Genomic DNA, 21,134 nt, shown 5'->3' on the forward strand with positions numbered 1-21,134 from the left:
TGGGGAAAGTGGAATACACAGTTTGATCACATGGACACTAATCTTAGCTGCCCAACAGATGCCAGCCCACACAACCTCACGCACCTGCTCCATCTTGTTGTAATACATGTCCTTGGCAGATGCCACAGCTGCTAAGTTATTGGCTTCTGCAGTGGCCTGCAGAGAGAGGGTGAAAGCAAACCACTGAGCAGCACTGCCATGAGCATCACTGCTGCAGTGCACAGTGCAGTACCACCTGCTGCCTCTGGTGGCGCTGGAGCGGCTGCAGCCTCTGGGAGGCACAGGCTGGTACACACCTGCAGGGTGCAGATCCATCTGCTGTCAACAGGAAATTGGATTGCATTTGGCTTAACCTGGTATCCCTCTGGCATCCAGAGGACAGTTCTTACCCACTGCCTGGGTTGATAAGCAGGATGCAGCTTCCAGCTGAGAACAGACACCAGAGGAAAGCAGGACTGGATTTATGTTGCCTGCCCTAGAAAAGACACCTCTGGGCCAGCAGGGGCTAGGAGAGCTCACATTCTGAATGGGAGTCACTTCCAGCCCTTTGGAGGAATGCAGGCCCTGGCGCCTTCAGAGACAGTGGAAGGCAGCTGATCTTCAGGGCATGCTGCTCAGCTAGTCACTCACTGCTGTTTCTACCCAACAGCCAGAGTCAGAAGAGGTTTCTGGGTCCTCTCATTAGCCTCTTCCCCGGGCACAGGCTAGCCCTAGCTAACCAAACTCACCTGCAGCATGGATTTGGGGTGAGGCAGGTCCTCTCCTTGGTAGATCTTGATATAAGCCTGGGAGGGGAGAGTGACAGCAGTGAAAGTAAGGTGGAAACCTAGGCTAGGGTTTAGGTGCTTATATGGCTCACATAATAATCTTTAATGTATTTATTCCTTTACACCTCTGGCAGTGCTGTTATCCCTATTTTATACATGGGGAAAACAAGGCAGAGAGGAGGTAATGGACTTGCTCAAGATCACTTAGGACATTTGCAATGGAGCAGGGACTTGAACCCAGACCTCCTCAGTCCTAGGTTAGTGCCCCAACCTCACAACATGAAATCACAGACCAGTGTCTGTTCACTTCTTAGTCACTGCCCTGGGAATCTTAATCACAGGAAAGAGGCAGCCTGGATCAGAACAGACTGACTGACCCAACCACTCAGAGCTCCAGTCTGTGAAGCTTACCAGCATCCCTGCAGCAATGGGGTAACTGGTCTCCAGGGGGAAGTTTTCCCCAACTCCATTGCTACAGGGTGTCTTTCCTTAAAACAGCAAAGGTTTGTAACCAGAGCTGGTCACAGAGTTTGCAACAAAACAGTCTTCCATCAAAAAGAACAGTTTTGAATAAAACAAAAATAGTTTGCAGGAGGGTGGTGATTTCAAAAGAATGTGATGGGAAAATGTCAAAACTAATCATTTCACTGCTCATTTTTTCATAGTAGAATAAACTGTTTTCATTTCTACTTGATCGTTCTGTTTGGACTATCAAGATACAAATTGTAATACTGTATTATATATATTGTATATTACATATGTTTAATTTAATGTACAATTTAATGTTATTTATTAATTACGGTATATTGAAATATGTAATATATATAATGGATATTTATCTGTTAATATAAAATAACAAATATACAATGCTAAATGCAATCAACACAAGCTATTATATTAAAATATTGACTGTAAAAATCTAATGAACAGAATCCAAATGATCAAGTAAAAAGGAAATGCTTTACCTTATCAAATGCTTCCCATGGACCCCAATCAAAATGTATAAGAATTTTCATTTCACTGGAAATTTTGGCTCTTTTTACAAATTTTCAGGGGGGAAAAAAGCCAAAATGTTGGCATTCCCTGCAGAATGGAAACCCTGGTTCCCAACCATCAATTTGCAAAGGCTACCAGCCAGTGGCTTTAGTATTGCTGCCACCTGCTGGCTAGGGAAAGACAATGCATCAGAACAGCTACATTTTCTCATTCATCCTAGATTCTGCCCACCTTGAAATATTCCAGCAGGCCTCGGCAAGTGACCTTGGAACCATTAATCTCCTTCTCCAACAGCTGTCCAGGGTCCAGCACAAAGGGGATGAACTGCTGGAGTTGTTCCTTGAACTCAGCCGCAATGTCTGGGCTCGGGCAGGAAGGAATAAGACATGTTAAGAAACTAGCATAGACAGACACACTAGGGATGTTAAGCAGCATGTAATTTGTTAATCTTTAAGTCGATACAATTTTTGTTGACTACACGCTTAATCGATAAGGGTTAGCACTGCAAACACTCAGTTCTGGCTTGTGCTGGGTCCAGCAACTACCCATGCTGTGGCTCTGCAATAAGAGTATTTTAGGAGCGTGGGGCAGTCTAATGATTTCCTTGTGCTTCATCATCTGGTTGTATCCAGCTGTAGTCTCGTCTTATCCTTAATCTAAAAGCTGTTTGGGGGAGAGACCAGCTTTTTGTTCTGTTTTCACAGCGCCGGGCACTATGGGTCCCAGTCCACGACTAGGGTTCTTAGGCCCTCACACAGTTCAATATAACAACTACTTTAAACTAGAGCCGGACATTTTCTGAGTCAACTTTTTTCAGTGAAAAGGCAGATCTGAATTAACACAGACATCTCATGCACAGGTGTCAGTTTTAGCAAACTGTTTAAGACAAAAAAAACCAAAACAATTTTCACTTAATTATTTTTATTTTTATATATAAAAAATTTAAGGGGGGAGCACAAAAACCAAAATGATGGACCCCAAATGAATTATCTGCCTACGTTTTGGTTCACCAAAACTTTGAGAAAATATTATGGGGTTTTCCCTTGTTTTCTCAGAACAGCCCATGACAAATCCATTATTTACAATTTGTAACCTGAGCAGAGCACATTTTTTGCTGGGAATTTTAAGATGACCAGACCCCTTTAAGATACAGTCTCCAAAAGATCATAATGCAGATTCTTCAGCACTCTGAGTTTGCAGACCCTGGAGGCAGTGTTCCAGTGCTCAGTGGCTGTGGCCTAAGTCCTGTCAAACCCTCAGTGTCCGAGTTAGGAACAGGCTACGTTGAGTCCATGCAAGGGGAGCTATATTATTCATTCTGGATTGTGGTGGGAGCAGAGTCAATTCTGCACAGAGCCTACCTTTCAGTCGCCCATCAAAGCCGGGGCTAGTAGCCACCTTGAGTCCTGGGTGCGGCAGGAGGAAGCAGTTGACCATGGTGAAACAGGAGTGGATGTGCCTGCGGACGTTCTGGATCTCCTCATGCTGATGGGTCTTCACCTACAGGCAGGCCGACATCTCCCATGTCATCAATTATCCCAGTGAGCCACACCCCTGTTCTAGGAGAAGGAGTCCTCCCACCCTGATGCCAGTGAGGGCTGCCTGGGGGATTATGAACTAGACCCAAAGATCCTGTTGGATCCAGGCCAAGGCCAAGGTGTGCAGGAGAACGTCCCCTCTGACACAGCCACTAATAGCTCCCCAAGGGGGTGCTGCTGAATCACTCTGCTATGAAGATGGAAGCCTGAGGATGGGGGGGATCAGTGCACAAAGCAGGAATAAAAGACTAAATCTGGCACTAATTTGTCCCTCTCTCCATGCAACCCTGCTGACTTCAGCTCTCAGTCATCCTGCAGGGCCCATAAGCAAGATGTCAAGGCCTGAGAGCCGAGGGATAGCAACACATGAGAGATGGAGTCAACACAGTCAAGAGCTCAGGTTTGAGAGAGACTCCTGGGACAAGCTAGTCTCAGATTGGGGGGACAGGCTCCACCTGCTGGAAAGCAAGTGAGTTACATCCCATGCTCTAAGCTCCGGGCTGCAAATGGCTCTCAGCTGAGTGATGCCCCAAGCATGCTCGCTCACTCGGATCAAATGCCAACCCCCTTTATGGATGTGTAGCCAGTGTGGCTGTCCTAGTCAGTCCTCACCTTCAATCGCTTCTCCAGAAATTTCCTTCCTCCCTCCAGGCCATAGGGGTACTCGTATGGGAAGCTCCAGTCCCGGACCAAGAACATCAGGGTCTGAGAGAGATGGGAAGGCAGGTCATAGTGGGTCAGCTGAGGGTTTGGGGCAGGTTTAGGGAATTTATTTTGGGTCTGGAGCCACTGAACCCCAGAAAAATCAGTCAGGGGCCCTGACTGAAGCAGGACAAACACCTCACGGACCTGGCTCCCAAGCGAGGAAAAAAAACCCTAACAGATGTGGCCCCCCATTTCAGAAACAAGAAAAAGAAGACTCTGGGATGAGGCCAAAAATGAGGGGCACAGTGCATGGGAGGGGGCTGCTGGGAAATGGACTGGGCTGGGCTGGGGTGGGAGGTCTGGCTGGGAGGTAGGGTGCAGGAGTGGGCTGGGATGGGGATTTTTAAGGGGGGTGCAGGACCAGGGTGGGGGTGAAGGGTCTGGGTAGGAGGAAGGGTGCAGGAGGGAGGAGTGGAGCAGGGGAGGTAGGTGTGGGGTCTGGACAGGAGAGGACAGAGGATGGGGATGCCTACTTAGTGCAACTCAGGGCGGGAGGGTTGAGGGGGGCGGTGTGCATGGCTCCGTGTGACTGTAAACTACTATCTGCCAGCACCACCCCCCATCACTCCCATTGGTGTTGATTCAAGGGATGATGGGATCCAACCTCAACTTGCCTGGATTGGGCCTGTGAGGCTTGAAGCTCCCCACAGTAGCAGGAAGCCAGCACTAGCTCGCACCCCTGTAGGGGGGAGGGAGCCCCGAGCCTGATCAAGGCAAACCACAGACCTAATCCAGCCCACAGGCCGTAGGTTCCCCATCTCTGGCTGAGGGGATGTGCTTGCTCTGTACCACCAGCTTGGGACTGTATTGGGCAATAGTGATAGAACAGGGTGACAGCTAATGTTCCTTCTAATTTTTTCCATGCATATGCAGAACACATTTTTTATGTGCACCAAGGTTTGTGCAGATGTTCCCCACCAACAGAAACACGTGCTGCCAGCTGTGGGCACTCTGCTAATCAGCTGGGCAGCATTTGAATCTCTCCTGGGCAGCTGACAGCAAGAGGCAGCACCTCACTGCCCCTGCAAGGAGCAGAACTGATTCAGCAGGGAAGGACATTAAGATAGCGGGGAGGCCACAGAACTGGGGACAATAGGATTCCTGTATGTGATTGCTGGCTGGGAAGCAAGTCACAGCTACAGCTTCCTGTCTCTGTCTCATTGCTGTGACCCCTATTAGGAGAAGGGAATTTAATCTCCATGCTTCATCAGCTCTTTGTGATGGGAAGTAGGTGGAGACCTATCAAATGCATTTCACAGACAGGCTGGGGCTCTGAAGCCACTTAGTGCCACCAACCCTTCTGTAACAGGGTAAGTGCCCTGCCCTTTAAGGTCCAGAACCTAGCACCACCTGCCCTGCTCACTAATCAGTGATAGCTGAGAAGGAGACCGGTGATCCCTATTGACAGCAGCAGGAAAGAAGACACAGCCAGAAGCTAGAGCAGAGGCAAGGTCAGACCAGCCTTCTTGTATTTTCTCCAATTGCTCAGCCTGAGACACGGATGAAGAAGCCACCTCGCCAGAAGCAGGAACCCAGGAGAATTTCCACAGCCTGGGAGAGGAGGGATGTGACACTCCATGGGGAGAAAAGACCATGGAGAACTACAAACAAAAATAACTGGGCCTCTCTAGTGCCCCGTCTGCAGCTGCCCCTATTCCAAGAGCGGACTCCGGCTTAAATCCAGTGGTCACACACTCGTATCCTGACAACCAGCAGCTCCAAAACACAACAAGCAGGCTAATGCAGTCATGCTCCAAACCAGTTTCTTACTGGATTGTGGATAATGATCAAAAACTTCTGCCTAAGGCTACTTGTTCTGCAGGTACCTCTGGACACTTGCAGCCTGGGCCTAATCTAGTTCCCCTTGCAGGCCTGTGTAGCAACGAGCTCCTCCACGGGGCCTGTGTGCTCATTCAGCCCTTGGGGCATGAAGTGGAGCATGAAGACAGACTGGGCTTAAGGGTCTACCTGGAATGGCTTGAGGAAGATCTCGTCCATGGCTAGGCGCCCATATTCTGTGAAGAGCTGAGAGAACAGAGAGATTCATGGTTAAGGCAAGACAGCTGCAGTGGACAGGAAGATGATCACTGGGGGGTCAGCAGAGATACAAAGCTACATGCACACATCTTGGGTCATCATCCCACAACAGCCACATGGGCCAGCACAGTAATCAGATTTTAAGGCCAGAAGAAACCATTAGATCAACTAGTCTGACTTGCCGTATAGCAGAGGCCAGATAATGTCACTCATTCCACTAGTACTGAACCCAATAAATGAACTTGGCTAAAGCATCTTTCTGAAAGTCCTCCTGCTTGGATCTGGAGATATCACCACTTCTTTTGGGAGTTTGTACCAAAGGACAGTCATCCCCACAGTGAAACACTGGTGCCTAATGTACACATGCCTGCCTTTAACTTCCAGCCATCGGTTCTTGTGCTGCTTTTCCCCACTAGGTGAAAGAGCTGTTTAGTACCTGGGATTTTCTCCTGTGAAGTTACTTGTACATGATGATCAAGTCACCTCTCAATCTCCTTTTCGAGAACTTAACTCTCCATATGTCTCTCACTGTCAGGCATTTCTCCAGCCCTCTGATCAGATCTCTGACTTTACTCTTGCACCCGCTCCAATTTTTAACACGCTTTTTTTTTTTAAACATGCACATCAAAATTGTGAGCACTATTCCAAAAACCAGTCTCACCAGCAATATAGTCAGAGGTAAAATCCTGCTCACTACTCCCATTTATACATTGCAATCTTAAATTGCACTGGCCATTTTGGACACAGCATCCTGTAGCTACAGGGACAGATCTTACCCTGCTGATCCAGAAAGAGAGCTTGGAGCTGGCATTACCTTGTTGGTGCTCCAGATGGAGATGCAGCCAGCACCAGACACCATGTAAATATCAACTGCAGGCCAAGTAAGACCCCTGCCTCACCCACACCCCAGTCAGGCCTATCAAAGCCAGGTACAGCAACTCAAAAGACTGTTTCTGAGTCACCTCGGTGCTGAGTTCACCTTCCCTGCCACATCCACATGTTACAAGGCCCCCATGGCCTTCCATGTTACCTGCAGCTGCTGCAGGTCGTCCTCCTGGATGTTCTGGGACAGGTTATAGATCTGAAAGGAAAGAAGGTGCTGTTAACATCAAGCACCCTCTAGGGAAGCTGCAAGGCAGAGATTCAAACCTTCCCTACCAGACAATCAGATTGTGAGACCGAGCTTCCCAGTCATAATGCTGGTGTGGGAACACTGTGTGCACATCTCTCCCCTTCCCCGTCACCTCCAGGTCACCTTCTTTGGCCTGTTCTTGTAAGCAAGGCCCCTCTATCTCTAAGGCTATTCCCACATTACCCAGACAAACACAATGTGTGTGGTTAAAGCTCATGTCTCCCAAACTTCCACACTGAAATCTCAGCAAGTTCCCCATGGGGCTAACCAACCCAGAGCAAGGTGGATGCCACCTGCTCTATTCACAGTGGGAACAGAGTGCTCCCAGCCACAAGCAATGTTCAGAGCCCCCAATGTACTGCTTAAGGTCCTGAGCCATGAGGTGATCATCTGTGCAGTTCACCTATGGGCTGGGGGGATGGCAGCCTCCGTGCCACATGCTATGCTGATGACACCAAGACCCAATCCCTGTCACCAGGGCCACATACCAGGCACCTGCAGGGAAGGGATGGTTTCCCATGTCTAATCCCAGGGCATTCCCCTCTGCCTAGCCCACCTGCATGGAGCTGGTCATGGTGCTGAGCGCAAAGATGGTGGCACAGTCCTTGACGGTCGACTGGCTGTCGAAAGCACCCTGGGTGTCCATCAAAACCACTGCCACCTGGGGAAAAGGGACACAGATTGGGATGTAAGGAAGTGCACTGACACATCCCCACGTTGGAACCCAGGGAGACCCCAGCCACAGCTCATTATGTGGAGATAATGCTCCCCTCCCAAGTGGGGAGATGGCATCCAAGCAAAGGCACATGGGGCACTATCAGCCTGGCCTACCCCTTCCACAAGGGAAAGATCACCAGGCTTAGCATCATCCCGACTGATGCTTCCCTGTCCCTGGCACACCAACAGCTGCTAACACTAGCCCTCCCCCTAGCATGGCACTCCGGTCTGCTTGCTGACTTGATCCCATTCTGACCCAGGTCTCACCCTCCTGCAGATTCCATGGGTAGCTGCACCAGTCTGCAGAAAATGGCAGGAGGCCAAAGCAAAGCAGGCAGAGAAGAGGTCTGGCTCCAGGACAGAGGCTGGCTGACTGCCAGGATCTGTGCACTTTCTTCCATAATGCTGCAAGCCGGGGGGCACAGCCCTTTCTGTGCATCATACTCACAAAGGTGCAGCATCCTCCCAGGTATGCTCCCCCTACCCCATGCCTCCACCCCGCCAGAGACACCCCCCCACCCCATTGCTCCCACCTTACCTTTTTCCCATCTGGTTTTGCAACAGTGAACACCTCACTCCAGATCTGGATCCCAGTGGTCTCAGGGTCTGAGCCCCCACGCCATGAAAACCCCAGCAGGGGCTCATCCTCTTGCCCCAGCCAGTCGGACATGCTGCCTTCCTTCTGCAGAACAAGCGGGGGAGGGGAAGAGGAGGGGATTCTCGGCTGAGAGCAAGGCTAGGTTGGCTGGAGCAAAGCACTGTGGGAAGGGGGCAGTGCCTCCTCTAAGTAAATATGTAATGCAGCAGCAGGGCATCATGGGAACAGAACTTACCTGAGTGTACATGTAACGCAGCATGAAGTCCAGCAGGAAAGATTTCCCTTTCCGGAAGGCTCCAGCTACTGACACCACCACTACATCCATGTCCCGGATGGAATCCTGCAGCAGCACTCGGCTCAGCGCCTTCTCATCCAGCTCAAAGGAGTGGGCTTCCTTGTGCACCAAGACAATCTGCACTGGCCCAGGCTTCCCTCGCCCCATGGCGTCCCCACCTGTGGGCATAAATACATTGCTTGGGAAGTGGAAGAGAGGATGGGAGTCTTGGGACCAATCTTCTGGGAGGGAGGTGAGATTTTCCCACGTCTGGCTGCTTCAGGGGGTGAGGGCTCACTTCTCTCTGAAGCATTTCATGCTGATCAGAGATGGAGCTCCATGAGGCTGATCCGATAGGACTATTCCTATCTCTCTCTCTCTCGGTACAGAAAGGGAACCATAGCCCTGGCCTGACCCACACACCAGAAATCTCCCAAGCACCAAAGGACCAAGGGTTAGGGCGTAAAGGATTTTGATTTCCCTTTCCAAACACAGAGCCAGAGATCTTACTTCCACCCTCATGGGAAAGGGTACCTTCCACCTGGAGCTGATTAGGGAAAGCTAAGCTGGTTAGCTACATGCCCCTCAAGCCCCAATCCTGCTGAGTGGGTGGCGCTCAGCAGCTTGCTGAGCTGGATACTAAAACCCAAGCCCAGCAGGATCTGGGTACAAGCTGAATAAATGGAAATGCCATATAACACCCCCACCCCACCCCAGGCTAGAGCTCCCATTGCAAGGCTGGCTGCTCCCCCTTCCCCCATGCTGGGGGCTAGTGAGGAAAGAGGTTACAATAATCCATGTCAACACTGCATCGGAGATTACCCCCCAAGTCTTCAGGGCAACCCGCAAGACAGAACAGCCAAGAAAGGGATGTCTCAAGGCAGCCGGAGCTGGTGAGAGTGAGCCTGGATCTGTTTTCCCTCAGGACAGGGAAGCCTTGGAACCAGAGATATCTGGCGAGCAGGGTGGAGCCAGGTTATTTTCACTGCAGTCTTTACCGAAAGCCTCCTGTTGCTAGTCACATCCAGGTACCCATGGGGGCTGCAGGAACAGAGTAAATTTAGGAAGTGGCCTGACCACCTGTCAGAGCCTTGAATATCAACCCCTCAGCCCAAAGAACACATGCAAATCTGGGTGCCCTTCTGTCGGAATAACTGGCTCAAGCAGGTGAAGGTTGCTGCTCTCTTGCTGCGATTGTGTCCTGTCATCAGAGTATATCTTCATTGCAGGCTCTTTACCTGGGTGTTACCCCAGCTCCCCTCCCATACATACAAAACCCTGTCCCCCAAGTTTAGTTGCCCAACTAGTGTAGGGGGGTTAGAGTCCAGGTTTACTCAGACTGGTAACCAGCCCCACTTTGCAGTGAGGATGCAAATAAAATCAATTGAGGGGTTGATAGTGCTCCAGTGCAAGGTGGCAGATAGATTTCACTGGGCCCTGGGCAAAGGTGGTGGGGGAGCTGGTTCCAGACTTCAGGGAGGAGCAGGGCCTCAGGAGGAAGAGGCAAGATTGGGGCTAACCTCCCTCAACAAGCCCGTCAGTGCTACCTGGTACATGCCACCCAAAGCTCCAATGGCGATTTAAAGGGCCCAGGGCTCCAGCTGCTGTTGTTGCCACTGGAACGGCAGTGGTGGCTGGGAGCCCTGGGCCCTTTAAAGTCACCAGGCCCCAAAGCAACTGCCCCCCTTTGCCCCTCCTATCAGCAGGCCTGCTCCCGTGCCTCAATTTCCCCCAGTGTCCCCCGAAGGACAGACAGGTCCTCCCACAATTCACTGGGAAAGAATGAGAGCCGCTCAGCTTGCTGTAGCAGCAGAGAACCATGGAATAAGACCCAAGATGTCCTAGACATGCACACAGGGAGAGCAGCTCAGTGGAGATGGAGTAATACAGATAAGTGCTGCAGTGTAGCTGCTTACACCCCGGTTAGGCCAACATGGGTGCCAATCATTCAGGTCAAGTGGAATGAATGGATACTTTGAGCCTGAGCTGATACTGGGCTAGAAGTTAAGACCCTGGTAGCTCTGGAGATGTGGGTTCTATTCCTGGCTCTGCAGCTGATTCCCCATGCAACCTACGGCAGGTAATTTCATCCCTGTGCATCCCTAAATCTCCACCTGCAAAATAGGCATAACGATGAATGAATGTTGGAACATGGAGGGGGGAAGTATTATTTTTAGACAGTGGCTCTCTGTTGGCCTTAAAAATCTTTCTGAGCTAGGGCCACAGGCAGGCAGTTATCTTTCACAGCCTTGTGCAGCAGATTCCACAGAGAAGGATTTTACCTCAATGCTGACCAGAGCCTAGCTAATGTGCTGAAGTGACATGGGCCAGGATCCCGTGGGATCAGGTGCTCTCCAAGCACAGATCTTAGAGACAACCCCTGCCCCCAAAGAACTAGCAGCTGAAGGAAAATAGTGTGAATTAACATGCCACACAGAATAATGCTGCCATAAGAGAGCTTCCTTGGGCTAGTTCCTCAGCTGGTGTAAATGAACACAACCCACTCACCCTCTGACTGGTGCCAGCCTAGGGTCTGAACCTCTGCTTCCTCACTGTGGGGCAGGTTTGGGCAGCAAATGGAACCAGGTGCATCCACAGATGCTACGGCCAGAAGGGCCCACTGTGATCATCAACTTTGATCTCCTATATAACTCAGGCCATAGGCCAGCCCTGAATCCATTCCTAGTTGAACTAGAGCAGATCTGTTAGAAACACATCCAACCTTAACTTAAACATTCCCAGCAATGGACGCTGAACCATGCCCCTTTGGAAGTTTTTCCATTGGGCAAGCCCCTTCACTGGTAAATCTGTGCCTTATTTCTAACCCAAATTTCAACTGCCAGCCAGGGGCTCTTTCTAAGACCTTTTCCTTCTAGACTAAAGAGCTCACTATCAAAGTTCTGTTGCCCATGAAGAGAGATAAAGTGGGTGAGATAATCTCTTTAGTGGACAAACTTCCACTGGCAAGAGAAAAATGCTTCCAAGCTACAGAGCACTACAAACTCAAAGGCTTGTCTCTCTCATCAACAGAAACTGGTTCCATAACAACAACAAAAAGCTCACCCGCCTTGGCTATGTCTAGACTACATCGCTTTTTCGTAAAAGGGATGTAAATTAGACGTATAGCAATTGCTAATGAAGTGGGGATTTAAATCTCACCCGCTTCATTAGCATAAAAATGGCTGCCGCTTTTTTCCAGCACAGAGCTTTGCTGGAAAAAAGCGCCAGTCTAGACACTGATCTTGCGGAAAATAAAGCCTTTTCCGAAAGATCCCTTATCCTAAGATTTAAATCCCCGCTTCATTAGCAATTGTGATACGTCTAATTTACATCCCTTTTACGAAAAAGGGATGTAGTCTAGACGTAGCCCTTGTTTCTCTAATATCCTGAAACCAGCATGGCTACAACAACAGTTTCATATGTAGATACTTTTAGACTGTGATTAAACCTTCCCTTAACTTCCTCTTTAAGCTAAACAGATTGAGCTCCTGGAGTCTACCACTACAAACCATGTTTTTCTGATCTTTTAATAATTTTCCTGGCTCTTCTCTGAACCAGTTCACCAGCAACCTTCTTGAATTGTAGGCACTAGAACTGGACAAAGCATTCCAGCAGTGATCGCATGAGTGTTAAATACAAATGTAACAGAGCCTCCCTACACCTATACGAGATTCTCCGCCTAAATGGCCACATTTCTCGTTAGCCTTTTTGGCCACAGCATTTCACTGGATGCTTCCACAAGCTATGGACTGTAATGAGATCTGAGGGGCTATGGATAAAACCTTCCACTTTCCTTGGCTCTTCACTATCAAATCACTTTACAGGCATCCATCCCAATCCCCCTTCCTTGGATGGAATTATCCTCTTTCAACAACAGAAGCTAATAGAGAGGGAAAGGTTTGCCCCTAAGGCATTAGCAACCCTGCTGCCCCATGCTTTGATCATGAGGTTGCTCGTTAGTTCCAGAATTTAGAAAAGGGAGCTTTGATCAGCAGCTAGTCGAGTTCAAGATCTCACCAGGGGATCAGGGCAGCCAGGAGAAGATGGTTAAAAAGACAGATAGGGTGGTTCTATTACATTTGTATTTGGTACTCATGCAAATGCTGCTGGAATGCTTTGTCCCAGTTCTGGTGCCTACAATTCAAGAAGGCCCCTTCCCCCCGCCAGCTCCTTTTCCCTCCTCCTGCCTTCTATTTTGTACAGGTTCTTACCTTGCCCTCAACACCCTAGTTTGGTTTGTCCTCTTCCTGGGTGCAGGGGGAATTGCACATATAGTGAAGTGTTTTGGTAGGGTTTTGTTTACTAATGGCACACGTTGTTATGCACATCTGGGAACCTACTAACCTGTAGTCTTGCTAGCAAGTTCTGCCCAAATCAAGTCTTTTCTAGGCCAGCTAGTACCTCAGTGGTTGAGGCCAGTGAATGACCATGACATCATGCTGGGATCCACAGCTCTCTGGGGAAAGCCTAATCCTGGTCTTCAGCTAGTCCTACAAATGTTGGATTCCAGGCTGGGCTTTTCTTAAGGACGGGAGCGACTCAGAAAATTATAAATCAGATTTTGGAGATAGTATCTCATAGGGATGTAACAGTGTATTACAGTGTTTCTTAAACTGTGTTCCACGGAGGCAGTCGGAGGTGTGCCAAGGAGAACAACAGAATTCAAAATGGCCACCCTTAAAGGAGCAGGCGACTTTTTTTCTCAATAACTTCCCTGACCCTTCCCCTCCCGCCCCCGCTTTTTTTTTTTCTCCTAACAAAAAATCCTTGGTGTTCCTCATCAAAAACATTTTTTGCTTGGTGTTCCTCGGCCTTCAGAAGTTTAAGAAACACAGGTGTAGTCGATTAACCGATAAGCAAAAGCTTATAGGTTAATGCTATGGACTACACCCATTCCCTCCTAGCCAGTAAATTTTTTAGCATGCTGGTCAGCAGCCTGGCTCAGTCATGGCTTGCACCAGGTCTGGGATTTACCCCTGCTGTCGCTCTGCATTTAAAGTGTATTAGGAGCCGGGTGGGCAGCTAGCCTGGCTCACTCTGGGTCTGGGAGCTCAGATCCCTGCTTTCAACTCAACAGGGGCTGCTACCACCCTGCGCTGCTGCCTCTGTATCAGAGGCAGCAGCACAGGGCAACAGGCAGTTGGTCTGTGAGGAGAGCTGGTTTTTAAACTGCCTTCTCTCATGGACCAGCTCCCATCTGGTACTCCAAGCTGCTGCCTCTGTATCAGAGGCAGCAGCGCAGAGTGGAAGGGGGCTCTTTGGGAGTGGGGCCGGAGCACATTGGCTTCCGGCCTCATCCCCAGGGACTATAGAATAGTCGAGTAACCGATAAGAATTCACAAGGTTAATCGACTATTCAATTAACTGATATTTAACATCCCCAGTCCCTGTTCCTCCTTTGAATTCAATTGGCCCTGAAAGGTCAGGCAAGCATCACTGAACCCAAGCTCTTGTGAGTTGGGTTTATCTCTGACTGTCTTTCTCTGTGCAGTACCCAGTCCAATGGGGTCCCCTCACATTCATGGCTTGACTTCGCGAACGAAGATTTAGGAAGGGGTTTGTCCACGTCTGATGCAAGCTCGCTTGTGACTGATGAGTCCAATACGGGACAGGCAGATTTGGCCGCAGTGGCAGCAAGGGAAATTCTGTTCTGAGTTTAGTGCTGCAGTGTCACGATTCTTCCTCCATGTCCTTTTGTCCTCAAGACCAACCCAACGTGTATTCTCAAAGGAGGAGACAGCCTGGTGAATGGTGCGTCTCCAGACCGCTCGTTCCGAGGCTAAAGCAGACCAATGGCGGTGGTCAATATGACAGATGCCAAGGGATTTCTTCAGAGAATCCTTGTACCTCTTCTTCGGTGCTCCTCTGTCGCGGTGGCCAGTGGCGAGTTCACTATACAGCACAATCTTGGGCAGGCGATGATCCTCCATCCTGGAGATGTGCCCTGCCCAACGCAGCTGTGTCTTCAATAGAATGGCCTCAATGCTGGTAACCTCCGCCTGTTCAAGGACTTCAATGTTGGTGATGAAATCATTCCAGTGGATGTTAAGGATGGTGCGGAGGCAGCGTTGATGGAAGCACTCAAGGAGACGCAAGTGATGCCGGTAGGTAACCCACGACTCGGAACCGTACAAGAGGGTACTCGGTACAACGGCTCTGTATACACCAATCTTCGTGCCTTTCTTCAAATGCTTGTTGTTCCAGACTCTTTTCTACGGCCTAACGAATGCACAGTTTGCCTTTGCCAGTCTGTTATCAATCTCTTTATCGACCTCGGCATCCAAGGAAACGATACACCCCAAGTAGCTGAACTGATGAACTGTCTTCAGCTCTGACTCGCCAATGGTGATGCAGGGAGGGCGGTAATCTTCCCGAGGTGCGGGCTGATAGAGAACTTCCGTTTTCTTCAAGCTGACTTCTAGTCCAAAGAGTTCAGCAGCCTCTGCAAAGCAGGATGTTATGCGCTGCAGCACTGTCACCATGTGAGAAACAAGGGCAGCATCGTCAGCGAAGAGTAATTCTCAGATGAGTTGCCGCACTGTCTTAGTATGGGCCTTTAGTCGCCTCAGGTTGAAGAGACTGCCATCAGTACAGTATCGGATATAGACACCATCTTCATCATCAAGTTCTACTGCAGCTCTTTGGAGCATCATACTGAAGAAGATCATGTAGAGTCGGTGCAAGGATGCAGCCTTGCTTTACACCGTTGCATACTGAGAAGGGCTCTGAGAGTCAGTGCCATGTCTGACTTGGCCACGCTGGTCTTCATGTAGCTGGATGTTGAGGAACTTTGGGGGACACCCTAGTTGCTCCATGATTAGCCACAGACTTTTTCTGTGGCTCACATTACAGAACCCCTTAATCTCAGTTAAGAAAGAGGGCTGTGCAGAGTCCAACTCAATACAGACCTTCCAATCTCAACTGGAGCCTCTGGGCCAGTGGTCTCCAACCTTTTAACATCCAAGATCACTTTTTAAATCTCCAAACAGGCGAAGATCTACCGCCCCGCCCCTTCCTTGAAGCTCTCTATTCTCCTCCTGTCCATCACTTGCTATCCCCAGCCCTTACTTACACACTCTGATAAACAGCTTATTTTTAAATTATGTGATGTATAAAATTAAAATCACGTGTTTATAGTTATGAAATAAATGGTCTGGTTTTTATTCATGCTATTTAAATCTAAAATGAAGCATTTATAATTATACATTTTGTGGGGACAGAGTTCTGCGGCGGGGGGCAGGGAAGAGGGAACAGGGTGCTGGGAGGGCAGAGGACAGGGTTCTGCAGCAGGGAACAGAGTGCCAGTGGGGACAGGTTTCTGCAGCTGGGGACAGGGTGCCAGTGGGGACAGGAATAGGGACAGAGTTCTGTAGCTGGGAACAGGGGAGTGGGAACAGAATTCTGTGGCTGGGGATAGGGGAGTGGGGACAGAGTTAGAGGAGAGGGGAACAGAATTCTGTGGCTGGGGACAGAGGAGTGGGGACAGAGTTCGGGGAGTGGGGAGGGGAGTGGGGACAGAGTTCTGAGGCTGGGGACGGGAGTGGGGACGGAGTTCGGGGAGTGAGGACAGGGGAGTGGGGACAGAGTTCTGAGGCTGGGGACAGGGGAGTGGGGACAGCGTTCGGGGAGTGGGGACAGAGTTCTGTAGCTGGGGACAGGGGAGTGGGAACAGCATTCAGGGAGTGGGGAGGGGAGTGGGGACAGAGTTCTGTAGCTGGGGACAGGGGAGTGGGGACAGAATTCTGTGGCTGGGGACAAGGGAGTGGGGACAGAGTTCGGAGAGTGGGGACAGAATTCTGTGGCTCGGGACAGGGAAGTGGGGACAGCGTTCGGGGAGTGGGGACAGAGTTCTGTGGCTCGGGACAGGGAAGTGGGGACAGCGTTCGGGGAGTGGGGACAGAGTTCTGTGGCTGGGGAGTGGGAGCTGGGGAGCGGGGTGCCAGTGGAGGCAGAGAGTCTCCTGTATCTGCCTCCTCCCAGGATTCTCCCCCCCCCCCCCAAGAGGGAAACCAGCGCGTGCCTGCCCTGCGGCCGACCCCCCCGCAGCGCAGGGAAGCCCCGCGCGCACACGCCTGCCCCGCGGCCGACCCCCCCGCAGCGCAGGGAAGCCCCGTGCGCACACGCCTGCCCCGCGGTCAACCCCGCACAGGGAAGCCCCTCCCACGCGCGCGCCTGCCCTGGGGCCAACCCTCCGGCAGAGGAAAACCCCGCACACACGCACCTGCCCCAGGGGCCGACCCCCGGCGCAGGGAAGCCCCGTGCAGGGAAACTCCACGTGCGCCTGCCCCAGGGTCGACCGCCCCGCGCATGCGCTTCCCTCGGGGTTGACTCACCCCTCTTGTGCAGTGCAGGGAGCCGATGCTCTCTCCCGCAGTACACCCAGCAGAGCAGCTAGTGCTACTTCCGGAATCGCTGGAAGTGGCGCTTAGCTGTGGGACTTATGTCCATCCCTGGGAAGCTGACACTACTTCCATTTTCACTTGAGGTAGGTAGTGGGGCTTCTCGGGAGTGGAAGGGAAATGGGGGTTGGGTGGACAGGACGCCTCGCGATCGACTGGTTGAGGCCTCGCGATAGACCTGTTGGTGACCACGGCTCTAGGCGCTATCATAATGCTACTAATAACATGCACACCATAATGGGGCCCCAATCTCAGGCGAGATGTCTGCAGTAATGCACATAGTAAACAGCAACACTATCAGTTCCTTTTTATCTTTACTACCAAGTGCAGCAAAAGAGCAATTAGCATCCTTTTTCTGACTGTTTAGTGCCATACCACTTTAATACACAAGAGTTCTGGCCACCTCGGTTTAACATTGATTCAGGCAACAAGCAAAGTGAGTAGAGTTCCCAAAGCCATTGCAGGAAAAGATTCAGACTTGTCTACGCTATGCAGCTTTTAGTGACACAGCTATGGCACTGTAGCCATGTCGCTAAAAGTTGTGCAGCATAGCCGTTGTTTGGCAGCTCTTTTGCCAACAAAAACCTTCCATCTTCAATGAGCAGTGTTAGCTTTGTCAGCAGGAGAGCAGTCTATTTTTTTAACACTGCCGACTAATCAGTTGCCATTCCAGACACTGTCAGTCACATTAAGGCTATCTCCAGTGAGCGGGCAGCCTAAAACTGAAGGGCACTGATAGCTCTGTCTGTGGGGTGCCTAGCAGTGGGACAGAAGGTGGCTGGAAGTCAGCACTAAGGGGGAGCAGCACAGCTATGTGTGGGGAGCCCAGAACTGGGATAGCAGGGGGCGGCAGATTGGGATTGTGAGGCATTGGCAAAGATGTGCGTGTAAAGACCTAAGAGCTGGGAAAGAAGCAATGTTGTAGGTCACAATTATGGGACACTGGCAGAGCTGGATGGAGGAAAGAGCCCAGACTCGGACAGCAGGGGGCTACCGGGAAGGTTTATGGGACATAGGAAAACATGGTGTAGGGGAGGAGAGGACAGCCCAAAGCCTGAAACCGTGGGTCCATCTTGAGGGGCATGGGCGGAGCTGGGTGAAGAGGAAGTTTATCCTGAGGCTGCATTATACCTTACTCTCTCAAACACGATCTCATTTTCCTGTGTGATAAACACATAATGCCAATACACAAGCCAATATTTCAAACCATTCCCTAAAAGGTTTCATCCAGTGTCAGCAGCTACACAGTGACAGGGGAAAAAAACAAGAAAAAGCCCTTCTGAAGCTCACTAAAGTCCTGACACCACAATGCTAGCACCATCCTCTGGTCAATATTGCAGACAACAAGCCAGGAATCAAATATCCAAGGTGCAGAGGAAAATATCACAAGAGTAAGGAACAAAAGGGCCTCAGGGTTGGAGAGGTCATGACCACAACTCCTGAACATTTCAGAATTGAGCAGCGTCAACAATGAGACATGCCAGCTACTGTTCAGTGGGCCGCTTGAGCCCCAGAGAAGCAATTCAAGGTGTTAGCACATGGGTGAACAAGATACAGCCTGCCAACCCGTTTGATCCAGCCCACGGCCCGCCCAGCCATGCATCCACCCCCCAGGCTAATCAGGACCTGGAGGCGGGGTAGTGCATGAAGTCTCTGCCCCACGCCAGGGATGCCTGGTGCCAGAGAGAACCACTAGCTGTTCAAAACAGCTGGCGGCTCCCTCTGGGCACTGCACACCCCTGGCAGGCCAGGGCAGGGAAACCTCCCGTGCTTTCCTGCTCCACCAGGCAGTGCGTGAAGTCTCCCCTGCTGGCACACAGTGCCTAGAAGGAACCGCCCCTTCTGCCTGAGGCCCCACCCCTTCTGGGGTCGGCCCGCAGCCATTATCAACATTGGTGAAATGGTCCCCCCCTCCCTACAAAAATTATTGCCCACCTCTGTGTTAGCAAGACAGGCTGGTTGCAAATTTGTACAATGCATTTCCAAGGAAAAGGATTTGGGACACAAAACATTTGTGGTACAAACCATTTGCAATACAGGCAGTCCCCGGGTTACATGGATCCGCCTTACATCGGATCCCTACTTACAAACGGGGTGAGGCAACCCCGCACTAGCTGTTTCCCCTCAGCAGACCAGGGAGACGCGAAGCTAGCGGCCTCCCCCCCCTGCCCCCCGAGCAGACCAGGGAGACGTGGAGCGGCTTCTCTCAGCAGACCCCTCAGCTTGAGAATAAAGGACTGAGGGAAGTGAGGTGTGGGAGAATAAAACTGAGCTCTGGAGAAATGTTTGGCTAGAGTTTCCCCTACAATATGTACCAGTTCCGACTTGCATACAAATTCAACTTAAGAACAAACCTACAGTCCCTATCTTGTACGTAACCCGGGGACTGCCTGTACAGTGCAATCATCTGCAAAGCCACCTCCTTATTCTCTTTCAAATCCCTCCATAAAACTCTTCTTTGCCATGACAGCTACAAAATACTTGACAAGGGCTATGCTGGAAGACTGGAACAACGGCTTATCATGACAACTTGATTATCTCATTATTTCCTTGTGCTTTTCCACTGTCCGTATCGACATGTTGTCTCTTAACTTATACCAAAATTAGAAGTTCTTTGGGGCAGGGATCAGTTTTTTGTTCTGCTTCTATACCATGCCTAGCACAATGAGGTCCTGATACATGATTGGAACTTATAGTATGACCACAGTACAAATAACTCACAATACAAATAGTATTCACAACACAATGTGCTGGTGATGAAAAGCATTCTTGACACTTGAATACAATACATTTGTAACACCATCTGATGGGGTCCAACAGCAACCTTGTTCAAAATGTCTACAGCTCATCACAAAAGGTTCACAGTCCACCACATTTGCCATGACACACCTTATCCCTGCAAAGCAACACAACATGTGCACAATGCAACATACAGCAACATTTCCCTACTCAACACTCCCAGTCAGGGCACACATTTGCAATGCAAGGGTGTTAAACATGCAGCTCAACACAGATCAGCTGGAACTTAACCAGCATGCAGAGGGATCTGCCCCAGGCTTCTCTTGCAAAGGCTTCCTTCAGCCAAGATTAAATTCACTCAAAAGCAGTTACAAAAGCTCTGCCTGCACAGATGACTAAGTGTTAAGCTTTGGCGCTCCCTCCCCCGCTGTAGATATACGTACTTCCCTGGGAGTGCGTGAGTGAGTGTGTGTGAGAGAGAGAGAGAGGCAGCACCACACACACACCCAAAAATTACGTGCACGTAGTTTCCACTGCCAGAGAGTGGAAAACACAGAGCAACTCTGCCTGCCTACTCCACCCTTCCCACAGTCAGGAAATCCAGGCCTGGTTCACATTAAGTAGGCAGGGAATCGCAGAAGGGCTTCCTGTGCTATTACCAATGCAACGCCTGATTTTTCATATGCAACTGCTAATCACGCCGCATCTCAACTGCTCTTCAAAACATCAGAGGAGTTGCCACACATTAGATAGTGAGATGTATGCAGGACATATAGCCAGACATGGAACTGGATCTAGCTAAGATGTAAATTATCACCTCACAGGTGCCAGAACTGAGGAACATCAACGGAGCTAGGTGAAAGGAAAGACTGCCCAGTCCCTGCCTGCATCATACCTGTCTCTGCCACGGTCTTAGAAAGAGCTATCTATACAGTACACACACAACCCGGATACCATCTCATAATCTTCACACCTGCCCTGTAACCCAGGGCAGTGCTATTATTTCCATTTAAAGGATGGGAGAACCGAGGCATAGAGTAGTTACATGACTTGCCCAAGGTCACTGAGGAAACCTGTGGCCAAACAGGGATTTAACCCAAGTCTCTCTAACACCATACCCTCTGGACTATCTTACCTTCAAATTCCTTCTTCTTCACTGAATTAGGCTATAGGGTACATCTAGCATCCAGAAACTGATTCAAGTAAAGGTAAAGGACGACCCAGCATTTATG

At 50.2% G+C, this 21,134-nt stretch overlaps 1 protein-coding gene across 4 annotated transcripts in view; it reads right to left on the reverse strand.

The window, feature by feature from the left end:
* Positions 1 to 21,134, reverse strand: part of ATL3 (atlastin GTPase 3) — a 29,160-nt gene that overhangs the window by 2,695 nt on the left and 5,331 nt on the right. For 3 of the 4 annotated variants that reach the window (XM_006125053.3, XM_014574579.4, XM_089781160.1), the window contains exons 2-11: positions 8,726 to 8,943; positions 8,431 to 8,574; positions 7,732 to 7,836; positions 7,074 to 7,124; positions 5,975 to 6,031; positions 3,914 to 4,006; positions 3,125 to 3,263; positions 1,995 to 2,122; positions 729 to 785; positions 85 to 156 (exon numbers count right to left, since the gene is read on the reverse strand). In XM_006125053.3, coding sequence (XP_006125115.1) covers positions 85 to 156; positions 729 to 785; positions 1,995 to 2,122; positions 3,125 to 3,263; positions 3,914 to 4,006; positions 5,975 to 6,031; positions 7,074 to 7,124; positions 7,732 to 7,836; positions 8,431 to 8,574; positions 8,726 to 8,932 — 1,053 coding nt within the window. In that variant the 5' untranslated portion in view covers positions 8,933 to 8,943. Of the gene's footprint in view, positions 1 to 84; positions 157 to 728; positions 786 to 1,994; positions 2,123 to 3,124; positions 3,264 to 3,913; positions 4,007 to 5,974; positions 6,032 to 7,073; positions 7,125 to 7,731; positions 7,837 to 8,430; positions 8,575 to 8,725; positions 8,944 to 9,586; positions 9,806 to 21,134 lie in introns of those variants that run through there. The other variant, XM_014574580.4, reaches the window with a different exon arrangement.

This window comes from Pelodiscus sinensis, chromosome 11 (assembly GCF_052426305.1).
Source record: "Pelodiscus sinensis isolate ZL-2025 chromosome 11, ASM5242630v1, whole genome shotgun sequence".
NCBI classification, from domain to species: Eukaryota; Metazoa; Chordata; order Testudines; family Trionychidae; genus Pelodiscus; species Pelodiscus sinensis.